Here is a 13,295-nt window from a genome sequence, read left to right on the forward strand (position 1 = left end):
GGGTTTGGATCTGGCTGTTACAGTGAATGTCTATATACTCAGCTGCTTTAATTTCCCCCATGAGGATCTTCAGCTGCTTTTACTCCCCGCTGTAAGGTATCAGCATCACTTGTTGAAAAGACTTTTCTTTCCCCATTGAATTGCTATGGCAATTTTGTTGGAATCAGTTGGCCATATATGTGTTGGTTTATTTTGAGGCTCTCTTTTCTGTTCCAGTGATTTGTCTGTCTCTCTTTTTGATAACAGCACACTGTCTGTATTACTATAGCTTTATAATATGCCTTAAAACCTGGTAACCTAAGTCTTCTAACTTCTCTCCTTTTAAAAAGTGCTCTGGCCAGGTACCATGGCTCACGCCTATAATCCTAGCACTTTGGGAGGCCGAGGTGGGCAGATCACTTGTGCCCAGGAGTTATAGATCAGCCTGGGTAACATGGTGAAACCCCCTCTCTTTAAAAAAAAAAAAAAAAAAAAAAAATATATATATATATATATATATATATATATATTAGCTGGGCATGGTTGGCACATGCCTGTAGTCAGGAGGCAAAGGCTGCAGTGAGCTGTGATTGTGACACTGAGCTCCAGCCTGGACCATAGAGACCTTGTCTCAAAAAAAAAAATTGCTCTAACTACTCTAGGTCATTTGCACATCCATGAATTTTAGATTTATCTTGTTAGTGTCTCTAAAAGGATCCACTGGGATTTTGAATTGTAATCATGTTGGCTATTGTGAGACTTTCTGGAAAAGGAATTAATGAGGCCTGGATCTCATTTTGTGTAGGCATTAAAGAAAATTCCACTAAGGTGTGTGACTGTAGGCCAAAGGTTGCTAACTCAGTAAGTGAGGCGGGTAAGGAAAATGAGTGGAGGAACCAGTAATGAGGTTATTGTGGCAGCTGATCCTGGGCCATCATGGAGGAATAATAGGGTACAGTGAGGACCTGGCAAACCCTATCTAAGGGTGTGGCCTCTTGTCAGCTTCATCCAGTGATGCCTTACAAGAACACAGGTTCAGTGTTGGCTGAGATTTCAGTCAGGAGAAGTTGGAAATCCAGATTTTTATGCAGTGTCCTAATGTTTTCAATTGAAATTTAAAACAGTGAATGGGTCCACATCTGGTGGGTAAACAGAATTCTAAGTGAAATGCAGTCCATGGGCTGCCAGCTGGTGACCTCAGCCTTAGGCTAATCATTCTTTGGTTCACATGTTCATCATCTGTAAACTTGAAGGTATTGAAGACAGTCTCAAAATTCTTTTTCTAGCTCAATGCATCTAAATTTCAAAAGAGGAAAATGTCAGAATGTCTCAGTTTTAAGAGGTAGTTGAGAAGATCAGCAATAATGATAGTACCTTGAGAAGTTGTCCCGAGCTTTACATTTGACATACCACTGTTGTGTCTGCATCACTTAATCCTCACTTCATCTTGTGAAGGAGGCGTCAGAGTCCAGGTTACAAAGTTATGTCATCCTATTCAAAGTCCAGTGCTCTTTTTTAACGGTCTTTGAAGGCTCTGGACATCGGTGCTTTGGGAGGGAGAGTGGTTGTAGGGGACTGTGAGATGGCCTTCCGCTCAGTTGAAGGCAGGTCCCTCTCTGGATTTAGAACTCAGTTTGGTTGAAGTGTCAAGGTTTTTGGGGAAGAGTTGAGCCTTTGTGAGAAGTCTCCGAAGGCAGAAATTTCAGCCCACTTTCATCTTAGCCGGTGCCTGGCATACTACCGGACACACAGTTAAGTTCTTTGTATCAGTAAATCAGTGGATAAATTGATGCTTCAAAGAAGAAATCAAAGGCTTTAAATCAAGATGGCTGAGAATTTTGTACAGAGAATTTCAAGAATAGTCAGATGCTTCTGGTAAGTACTTTTAGAATGTTAAGATTGAAAGCTGAGAGACTTCATTCCTATAACTCCACCCCTAGATGGAAGAAGCTCACAGTGTTCCCTTTCTCATGTTTGGCTCTGAGATTTGGGTTTTGATTAATAGGTTTTAACTGTCTCCCTGTGCAGTATGTTTGAGAAATCAAATACAGCAGGTAGAAGGGAAGTTAAAGCCACTAAAGGATTTTGTATGCCTTTAATATTTCCAAACAGGTGTAAGTCCTTACCTTTTGGAGATACATACTGAAATATGGAGTGAAAGAATATCTGAGATTTCTTTCAGTGGGACACTGTGGGTAGTGGAGAGGGTAAAGATGAAAGAAGATTGGATATAAGTTGGTAATTGTTAAAGCTAGAAGTTGGATAGATGGGGTTTCATTATACTTGTCTTTATTTCACGTATACTATTTGAAATTTTTCATAATAAATGTAAAAATGAAACAATCAGAGAACTTCATAGGTTAAACAATGGTTTTGGTCAACCAAACTTCACATTTTTTTTGAGTTGGTAAATAGTGTGATCATCGAGGTAAAGATGGGACAAAGAAGAAGAGCATGGCAGAAACAGGCACATGGGCTTTGGTGGCTCAGCTTCCTGCCAGCCACGTGGCAAGTCACTGAACTTCCGAGTCTGGGTCTCCAGATCTGTAATGGCAGGAGAATACAGTCTCATTTGCATGGCTGTGGGGAGGATTAGGGATGAAGTGGGCACACTGTCTGAGAACAGCACCTGGCCCATCCTAGGGACTTAGATCTGGTCATGTTTTGTTGGTAGAGACAGAGAGTAGTGAAGGGTGAAAATCTGCCCCAGGCCTCTCATCTATAACCCTTTTCTTCTCTATATGAATTACAGTGCCAAGGGTTATGTAACCATGGAGCTAATTTATTATTTTAGAAACAGAACTCTTAAAGACCAGATCAGACCACTTCGAGGTTTACAACAACTGTAACCAATATATTGCTTTTTGAAAAATGAAGTAAGGAAGAACTAAGAAGGGCATATTAAAATGGTGGAATGCCATTTTATACCTACGGAATTTGCCTCCTTCCTTACTTATCCCAATTAATGATAATATCCAATGTCAGTGAGTTTTTTGGTGAAACTTTTCTCATATGTATATTAGTAAACCCTTTGGGAAAGCATTTTGGCAGTATATATTGAGGGCTACCAAAAGACCCATATCTAGAGATTTAGTAATCACTCTTTGGAATGTGTTCTAAGGAAATAATTCAGAAGAACTGTTATATAGCCATTAAAAATTATTCTGTAGTAGCATAGGAAAGGCTTATGATGTGAGCATGCTAGCTTGTACCTATGTCATGATCATAGCTATGCAGTTATTACCATAAATGTAAATGGAGGCTGGGAAAGAGCATGAAGACGGGAACATAGTTCATGTATTAGGGTAGTGGATAGTAGCTTAGTTTTTCTTTCAGAAATTCTTTTATTGTTGTCAAAGATTATGCAGGCGTGCCTAAACATACACACTCAAAGACCTTCCAAGAGTATGTTACTGTGATGGTACATGGGACATTTGGAACATGGGTAAGCTATTTCCAAAAATAGAGTAATCAAAACCCAGAAAGCTCCGGAAACCTGACAGTGTGATCATTTAAGTAGAGAAGAAATTGAAACCGAGACTTTCATTCTTGAACCGTTTCTCTGCAAAATGCTATATTGTGATGCTTCTTTTAAATCTTTGCTGTCACCTCTCAATGTTCTTGAAATTGCTGTTTCCAGGTTCAATTTCAGAAGCTCCAGCAACTGCGCCTTACCCAGTACCATGGAGGATCTTTACCGAATGTGAGCCAGCTGCGGAGCAGTGCGTCAGAGTTTCAGGTACCTCCAGATATGTACTTTCTTGAAGCTGAATGGAGTATAAAAAGATAGACAAAGATTGTCCCTAAAAAGATGAGATCTTGAAGGATAAACTGGGCCTGGGTACAGCTCAGTCTTCTTTTGGAAAGTCCACTTATATTCTTTCTCATAGTTTCTACAGCATATGATGGTGTTACTTCACAAATGGCTGAAGCCAGCACTGGCCAGTAGAATTATATCACAAGTATATGTAATTTAAAATGTTCTAGTAGCCACAATAAAGAAGAAGAAACTTGTGGGATTAATTTTAACTGGGGTGGTGGCTCATGCCTGTAATCCCAGTGCTTTGGGAGGCCAAGGCCAGTGGATCACCTGAGGTCAGGAGTTTGAGACGAGGCTGGCCAACATGGTGAAACTGCGTCTCTACTAGCTAGGTGTGGTGGCACACAACTATAGTCCCAGCTCCTTGGGAAGCTGAGGCATGAGAATTGCTTGAACTTGGGAGGTTGCAGTGAGCAGAGATCGTGCTATTGCACTGCAGCCTGAGCGACAGAGTGAGCATGTCTCAAAAAAATATAAATAAATAAATATTTAATCTAGTATATCTAAAATATAATTTTGATATGCAATCAGCATAAAAAATGTTGAGATACCTCATATACATTTTTTGTACTAAGTCTTTGAAATCTGTTGTGTATTTTATACATAAAGCATGCTTTAATTTGGAATAGCCACATTTCACTAGTTTCATGTGGCTAGTGGCCACCACATGGGACAGTGCTGGTGTAAGGCACAGATAAATGGTCTGTACTGCATTTAGATTACTGCAGTGTCCTAGGGTGCTTTCATCATTCATATCAGTGGAGAGCCTTGTTCAAAACAGGGTGGAATTGGTGTTTCAGACAGTGGTATATGGTGCTGTTGTTAAGATCTGAATTAGATTGGCTTCGATATCCTAGTCTCTGAAACATTATGAGCCTGTCATTCTCATTATGCAATTTAAGATTTGATGTTAAAGTTGAAATATAAACTTTAAGATGAAGCATAACTTGATTATTTGGATGCCTGACCATTTTAAAATCACTGCCTTATTTATTTGTGATAGAAGCTGGGTTCACTTTTTTGATGATGTCAAATAAAGCCAAATGTATTATTTAAACTGGGACTTCTATTTGAGAGTGCTAATGGGAACTCCAGATATAATGGTGATTAGAAAAAGTACAATATGAACATATTTGTACTCTATTACACTGGAATCTTGTCTTCGATATGACAATGGCCTCTTTACTGTATTACTGCCCCTTTTAGAGATCTACTTTCGTGTATCAAACTACCTTATATATTAACCCATTGAGTCATTTAGTATCCAAATAATGTAGGTCTCTGCCGTATGCTGGATTTAATACTTCAGGAAGTACAGCATTATGCAAGTTCACTGTGTCTGAGATCCCATTTTTGCTATTTTATGGTCAACTTTAGAGGAATGTAGAATTTACTATGATATTCCCCTCCCATTGCATTGGGGAATGGGATAAAATGATAATCCTTGGCCTTCCCAGAATTCTTTTTTTTTTTTTTTTTTTTGAGACAGAATCTCGCTCTGTTGCCCAGGCTGGAGTACAGTGGCACAATCTTGGCTCACTGCAACCTTCATCCACTGGTGTTGAAGCAATTCTCCTGCCTCAGCCTCCTGAGGAGCTGGGATTACAGGTGCGCACCACCATGCCTGGCTAATTTTTGTATTTTTATTAGAGACTGGGTTTCACCATGTTGGTCAGGTTGGTCTTAAACTCCTGACTTCAAGTGATCCACCCACCTTGGCCTCCCAAAGTGCTGGGATTACAGGCATGAGCCACTGCGCCTGGCCCCCAGGATTCTTTTCAAACAGTTTTTTTTTTTGCAACAGTCACTTACAGAATACTTGGAAGTATTGTCCACATAATTTTTTATTTTTTTTTGAGACCGAGTCTCTTTCTGTTGCCCAGGCTGGAATGTAGTAGCTTGATCTTGGCTCATCGCAGCCACTCACTCCTGAGTTCAAGTGATTCTCCCACCTCAGCCTCCTGAGTAGCTGGGATCATAGGTGTGTGTCACCACACCTGGCTAATTTTTGTATTTTTAGTAGAGACAGGGTCTCACTATGTTGGCCAGGCTAGTCTCGAACTCCTGACCTCAAATGATTCGCCCACCTCATCCTCCCAAAGTGCTGAAATTACAGGCATGAGCCACTATGCCTGGCTAACATAACTGTTTTTTCACTTGAGAATAAGTTGCTGACCTGGTGCCCCATCATCACCAAATATTTCACTGTGTTACCCCATCACCCCCAAATATTCACTCTTTTTCCTGCAAGCAAAGACATTATTCTATATAACCAAAATACAGCCATCAAGGTAAGAAAATTAACAGTGATCCGTTATTACAACCTGATCTTGAGACCTCATTCACCAGCTGTACCACCACTGTCCTCTATAGTAAAAGGATTCAGTTCAGAATCACGTGCAGTTATTGTCTGCCGCCTCCTTTAGTCTGAAGCAGCTTTTCAGCCTTTTGTTTTTGACATGAATTCAAGTACTCTTGACTTTTGTCATCTTGTTACTTTTGAAGATTACAGGCCAGTTTTTTTGTAGATATAACCCCTCAGTTGGGGTCTGCCTGACCTATCTTTGTGATTTGATTCAGACTATGCATCTTTGGTGGGAATAACACAGAAGTGATGCTGTTATGATACCATATTAGGCACATGATTTTGATGTGTCCTATTAATGATGGTGTTCTCTTTTATCAGTTAAGGTGGTGTCCACCAGTCATGGTGGCTCACGCCTGTAATCCCAGCTACTCAGGAGGCTGAGGCTAGAGAATTGCTTGAATCTGGAAAGCAGAGGTTGTAGTGAGCCAAAATTGTGCCATTGCACTCCAATCTGCTCAACAAAAAGTGAAACTCCATCTCAAAAAAAAAAAAAAAAAAAAAAGAAATAAAAAGTCCGGGCACGGTGGCTCACACCTGTAATCCCAGCACTTTGGAAGGCTGAGGTGGGCAGATGACCTGAGGTCCGAAGTTCGAGACCAGCCTGGCCAACATGGAGAAACCCTGTCTCTACTAAAAAGTACAAAATTAGCCAGGCATGGTGGCACATGCCTGTAATCCCAGCTATTTGGAGGCTGAGGCAGGAGAATCGCTTGAACCTGAGAAGTAGAGGTTGTGGTGAGCTGAGATTGCGCCATTGCACTCCAGCCTGGGCAACAAGGATAAAAGTCTGTCTTAAAAAAAAAAGAAAAAGGCCAGATGTGGTACATGCCTATAGTCCCAGCTACTTGGGAAGCTGAGGTGGGAGGATTGCTTGAGCCTGAAGAGCAGAGGTTTCAGTGAGCGCAGATGGTGCCACAGCACTCCAGCCTGGGTGACAGAGCCAGGCCCTGTCTCAAAAAAAAAAAAAAAAAGGTGTGTATGTCAGTCTTCTCCATTCTAAAGTTACTCTTTTCCCCTTTATAAAGAATAAATATTTTGTGGGCCGGGCGCGGTGGCTCACGCCTGTAATCCCAGCACTTTGGGAGGCCGAGGCGGGTGGATCACGAGGTCAACAGATTGAGACCATCCTGGTCAACATGGTGAAACCCTGTCTCTACTAAAAATACAAAAAATTATCTGGGCATGGTGGCGCGTGCCTGTAGTCCCAGCTACTCAGGAGGCTGAGGCAGGAGAATTGACTGAACCCAGGAGGCGGAGGTTGCGGTGAGCCGAGATCGCGCCATTGCACTCCAGCCTGGGTAACAAGAGCAAAACTCCATCTCAAAAAAAAAAAAAAAAAGAATAAATATTTTGTGAGGAGATACTTTATACTGATCTTCATTAAACTTTCAGTCTATACATTCATTTATTTATCTCTCGGTGTATGGCTTTATGATATTCTATTATATTTATTATAATCTATTATTTGATTTTATATTTTGATATAATCTATGATTTTCTATTTTATTCTATTATAATCTATTTTTATTTATTTATTTTTGAAGCGATGAAAGCACAGATTTATTGGAAAGAAAATACATGCTACAGAGCAAGAGTGGGCTTGAGCAAGCTAATTTATTATTTTTATTTTGATCTTCACATTTTCCCCAATTAGGCTAGTAGGCGCCCTCTTCTGAACTGAGAAAAATTTTTTAAAAACTGAGGAGAATCCTGGAGCACAGATTTTTTTTTTTAAGTAAACTTTTTTGATGTATAATTTACATACAATATTATTTATTTATTTATTTATTTATTTATTTATTTTGAGACGGAGTTTCGCTCTTGTTACCCAGGCCGGAGTGCAATGGTACGATCTCGGCTCACCACAACCTCCGCCTCCTGGGTTCAGGCAATTCTCCTGCCTCAGCCTCCTGAGTAGCTGGGACTACAGGCACGCGCCACCATGCCCAGCTAATTTTTTGTATTTTTAGTAGAGACGGGGTTTCACCATGTTGACCAGGATGGTCTCGATCTCTTGACCTCGTGATCCACCCGTCTCGGCCTCCCAAAGTGCTGGGATTACAGGCGTGAACCACCGCGCCCGGCCCCCATACAATATAATTTATACCTTTTTTAGTTATATAGCTCTATGCTATATTATCACCACCACAATGAACATGTTAGAATAGTTCCATTACCACAAAAGGTTCCCTTGTGTCTCTTTGTAAGTATTCTCCACCCCCACCTCCAGCCTCTGGAAACTCTGGAAATCTGTAGTTTTGACTCTTGCAATGTCCTCTTAGTGGAATCAAACATCTGTAGTCTTTTGAGTTCTTCTCTAACTTAGCATGTTGCATTTGAGATTTATTTGAGTTGTCACATGTATTAGTTTCCTAGGGCTGCTGTAACCAAGTACCACAAACTTGGTGCTTAAAACAACAGAAATTTATTTTCTCAATTCTGAGTCCAGAAGTTGGAAATCATGGTGTCAGCAGCACGATGACCGCTGTGGGGAAGAATCCCTCCTTGCCTCTTCCTAGCTTCCGTTGGCTGCTGACAATCCTTAGCTTGCAGCTGCATCACTTGCTCTCTGCCTCTGTCATCACACAACCTTCTTCCTTGTTGTCTTTGTCTCTGTGTCTAAATCTTTCTCTCCCTTCTCTTATAAATAACTAGTCCTTGGATTTAGGCCCACCCTAATCCAGTATGATCTCACCTTTGCTTGATTACATCTGCAAAGATTCCTTTTTCAGATAAGGTCACATTCACAGGTTCTGGGGGTTAGGACTTGAACATACCTTTTTTGGTGGCCATAATTTAACCCACTACATTGCATTGATCAGTGGTTCATTTCTTTTTGTTGCTGAGTAAGATTCCATTATAGGGATGTAGGATGTTTACCCATTCATCAGTCAGTTGATGGGCATTTGGGTTGTTTCCACCTATTGGCAGTTCTGAATAAATACTATATAAACATTCACATGCAGTTTTTGTGTAAGTACCTAGTAGTGGAATTGCCAGATCATATGGTAAGTGTATATTAACTTTAGCTTTATAAGAAATTGCCAAGCTGTTCTCCAAAGTGACTCTACTATTTCACATTCTTACCAGCAGTGCATGAGAGTTCCAGTCCCTTTATCTTCTCTAGCACTTGGTATTTCAGAGTTTCAAAAAAATTGTGGTAAAAAAACATAACAAAAAATTTACCATTTTAACCATTTTTTAAAAGTAGTTTCTGGATATCTTCTAAAACCATTTTTAAATGTATACTTCAGTGTTATTACGTACATTCATATTGTGCAACCCATCTCCAGAATTTTTTCATCTGACAAAACTGAAATTCTGTGCCCTTTGAACAAGAATTCTCCATGTTCCCTTCCCACCTGCCTCTCGCAACCACTGTTCTTTCTGTCTCTATGACTTTGGCTATTGTAAGTCAAAGTCATATAAGGGAAATCATACACCATTTGTCTTTTTTTTGTGACTGGCTTGTACTCAGTATAATGTCTTTAGGGTTCACCTGTGTTACAGTCTGTGACAGGATTTCCTTCCTTTTAAGGGCTGAGAAACATTTCATTGGCTGTGGCTGCCACATTTTGTTCCGTTCATCCGTTGATGGACACTTGGGTTGCCTCTACCTCTTGGCTATTGTGAATAATGCTGCTGTGATCATGGGTGTGTAAATATCTCTTCAAGGCTCTGCTTTAAATTTAAAAAGTACCTACTTTTGGATACCTACAGAAGTAGGATTGCTGGATCATATGATAATTTTGGTTTTAATTTTTTTTTTGAGACAGAATCTCACTCTGTCCCCCGGGCTGGAGTGCAGGGGCACGATCTCAGCTCCCTGCTACCTCTGCCTCCTGGATTCAAGCAATTCTGCCTCAGCTTCCTGAGTAACTAGGATTGGCTAGCCATGTCCAGCTAATTTTTGTATTTTTAGTAGAGATGGAGTTTCGCCATGTTGGCCAGGCTGGTCTTGAACTCCTGACCTCATGATCTGCCCGCCTTGGCCTCACAGAGTGCTAGGATTGCAGCTACTGCGCCTGACCCTGGTTTTAATTTTAAGGGATTGCCATACTGTTTTCTATAGCAGCGGCACCCTTTTCCATTCTCACCAACAGTAGGAAGGGTTGCATTCTCCCCATACCCTCAACACTTTCTGTTTTTGTTTGTGTGTTTTTTTGTTAGGTGCCATCCTAGTGCGTGTGAAGTGGTAGTATTTCAATTTAAAAAATTTTAGGCTGCTCTGCCTATGGAGTAGACATTCTCTTATTTCTTTAGTTTCTTAATAAAGTTGCTCTCACTTTACTCTAAAAAAATTTTTTTGAAAATTTGAGTCATTCTAGTACATGTGTAGTGGTATCTCACTGTGGTGTTTTTTAATTTACTTTTTATTTTTTAGACAGAGTTTCACTCTGTCACCCAGGCTAGAGTGCAGTGGCATGATCTCAGCTCACTGCATTCTTCACTCCTGGGTTCAAGTGATTCTCCTACCTCAGCCTCCCTAGTAGTTGGAACTACAGTTGCATACCACCACACCTGGCTAATTTTTTGTATTTTTAGTAGAGACAGGGTTTCATGACGTTGGCCTCAGGTGATCCACCTGCTTTAGCCTCCAAAAGTGCTGGGATTACAGGCATGAGCCACCCAGCCAGGCCTCATTGTGGTTTTAATTTGCATTTTTCTAATGATGACTAATGATGTTGAAAATTTTGTGTATGCTTATTTGCCATCCTTATATCTTCTTTGATGAAGTGTTTGTTCACATCTTTTGTCTAGTTTTTAAATTCAGTTGTTATTTTTCTTAATGAGTTATGAGAGTTCTTTATATATTCTGGATACCAGTTCTTGATCAGATAGATATTTTGCAAATATTTTCCCCCAAGTCTGTGGCTTGTTTTTTCATCTTCTCAATAGTCTTGAAGCATAGAAGTTGTAAATTTTGAAGTCCAGTTTATCAATTTTGTTATTTTATGATTTGTGCTTTTATTGTCTTATTGATTAAGAAGAGGTCTTTGCCTAACTCAAGTTCCCAGAGGTTTTTTTTCCTGTGCATTTCTCTATTAGTTTTATAGCTCTGTGTTTTACACTTAGGTAAATTATGAGTTAATTTTTTTGTATGTGGTACAGGGTATGGGTTTGTGGCCTACTCGTTTTGGATGTTAAATTGTTCTAGCACTATTTGATGAGGACTTTCTTTTCCCTGTTGAAATGCCTTGGCACCTTTGTTGAAAATCAATTGACCATATACATGTGGGTCTATTTCTGGACTCTTAACTTCTGTGTCATTGGTTTCTTTGTCTATCATTTTGCTAATACCACACTGTCTTGATTACTGTACCTTTATAGGGAGGCTCAGAGTTAAGTAATGAGAGTCCTCTTTGTTCTTTTTTGAAGCTGTTTTGGTTATTTTAGTTCCTTCGCCTATCCATAACATTTTAGAATAAGCTTGATAATGTCTACAGTAACACCTGCTAGGATTTTAAATGGGATTGCATTGAATCTATAAATAGGCTGGGGATAGTTGACATCTATATAATACGGAGTCTTCCACGAATGTGGTACAGAAACACAGATTTTTATTTAAGTTCAGTTGCTTATAATTTATATGCAGTCATCCTTTTTTCTTTATTATATTTATGTATTTTTAATTGACAAAATTGTATATATTTATGGTATACAATACGATGTTTTGACAAATGTGTACATCGTGGAATGGCTAAATCAGACTAACATGCATCCTGTCAGACCATGAACATTTCTTTGGTGATGAGAATCTACTCTCTTAGCAATTTGCAAGCATGTGATATATTGTTATTCACTTTAGCGATCATGATGTACTACAGATATCTTAAACTTGTTCTTCCTGTCTACTCCTTTCATGTTTGTAGATGACTTTGGAGGTTACAAAATGCTTTCATATCTGTTATTTTACTTGATCCTCTTACTACAACTCTGGTTGGTAAGTGTAGCACTATTTTAATATGGTTAAAGACAAATTTTCTATCCTAATGGAGGATCTCAAAGTGCATTTTTTTTCCTAACCCCATGGGCCCTTATACAAAGAACATAGACTTATCAGATGAGTAAACAAAAGACAACTTTTCAGGCTGCCTTCTGATAATCTTTAGCAAGGGGCAGATCATCAGTGAAGGGGTGGCTAGGGTTACAGCCCTCATGTCTCTAGGCAGGGCCTAGCACACATACACTGCGGGCAGAGAGGAGGAAGTGGGCATTATCTTCTTCTCTGAGTGCTAGGGCGAGGGTTGTCTCTTTTGCTTAGGGGAGGGATAGCACATTCCAGCTTGTGTAACAGCTAGGGCACATGTTGACTGAGTAGCTGAATTGTCAGGCAGCTGTAGAGAGAGGGACAAAGGGCTTCTCTCTGTGTAAGGCTATGTAGGTATAGTTGTAGCTTTTAATATCCTTTTTTTTTTTTTGAGACAAGGTCTCACTCCGTCACCCAGCTGGAGTGCAGTGGTGTGATCTTGGTGCACTGCAACCTCCACTTCCTGGGCTCAAGGGATCTTCCCGTCTCAGCCCTCCAGGTAGCTGGGAGTATAGGCGCGAGCCACCATGCCTGACCAGTTTTTGTATTTTTGTAGAGATAGAGTTCCACTATGTTGCCCAGGCTGGCCTTGAATTTCTGAGCTCAAGCGATCCACCCACCTTGGCCTCCCAAAGTGCTAGGATTACAGGTGTGAGCCACCGTGCCCAGCCTCATATCCTTTATATAACCTACCCTAGTCCTTTCAGATTATATCACTAAAAACTAATTGCACTTTTTACATCTCTGATGACTACATTTTAACAAAATTGCATCATGTTGTTTACAACTGAGGGCTTTTTAGTTCTAATTTACAGAACGATCTGATGGCAAGGGAAGAAGCCCTATTAGCAAGCCAGTTTGCAGAGACCTGGAGGGCCAGGGCCAACACAGTGGATTTCCTGGGGCTCACTGCCAATAGGAGTAGTGTAATGAGGCCCAGGCTTTGCATAGCAAGTGTGTAAGAGAACCAGGACTTAAAAATCAAGTCTTTGACTCAGTTAAATTTAAACAAAAGAAAACCTAAGTAGCAATATTAATCTCAAAATACTACTACTAAGTACAGCTGACATTTATTGAATACGTGCTATGTGCCAGAC

At 40.2% G+C, this 13,295-nt stretch overlaps 1 protein-coding gene across 2 annotated transcripts in view; it reads left to right on the forward strand.

The window, feature by feature from the left end:
* Positions 1-13,295, forward strand: part of CRTC3 (CREB regulated transcription coactivator 3) — a 111,622-nt gene that overhangs the window by 5,299 nt on the left and 93,028 nt on the right. The window contains exons 1-2 of one of the 2 annotated variants that reach the window (XM_012463801.3): positions 517-1,854; positions 3,620-3,718. In XM_012463801.3, coding sequence (XP_012319224.2) covers positions 1,846-1,854; positions 3,620-3,718 — 108 coding nt within the window. In that variant the 5' untranslated portion in view covers positions 517-1,845. Of the gene's footprint in view, positions 1-516; positions 1,855-3,619; positions 3,719-13,295 lie in introns of those variants that run through there. The other variant, XM_064376273.1, reaches the window with a different exon arrangement.

This window comes from Aotus nancymaae, unplaced genomic scaffold (genome assembly GCF_030222135.1).
Source record: "Aotus nancymaae isolate 86718 unplaced genomic scaffold, 86718_ANA_hifiasm-v0.15.2.pri h1tg000014l, whole genome shotgun sequence".
Taxonomy (NCBI): Eukaryota; Metazoa; Chordata; class Mammalia; order Primates; family Aotidae; genus Aotus; species Aotus nancymaae.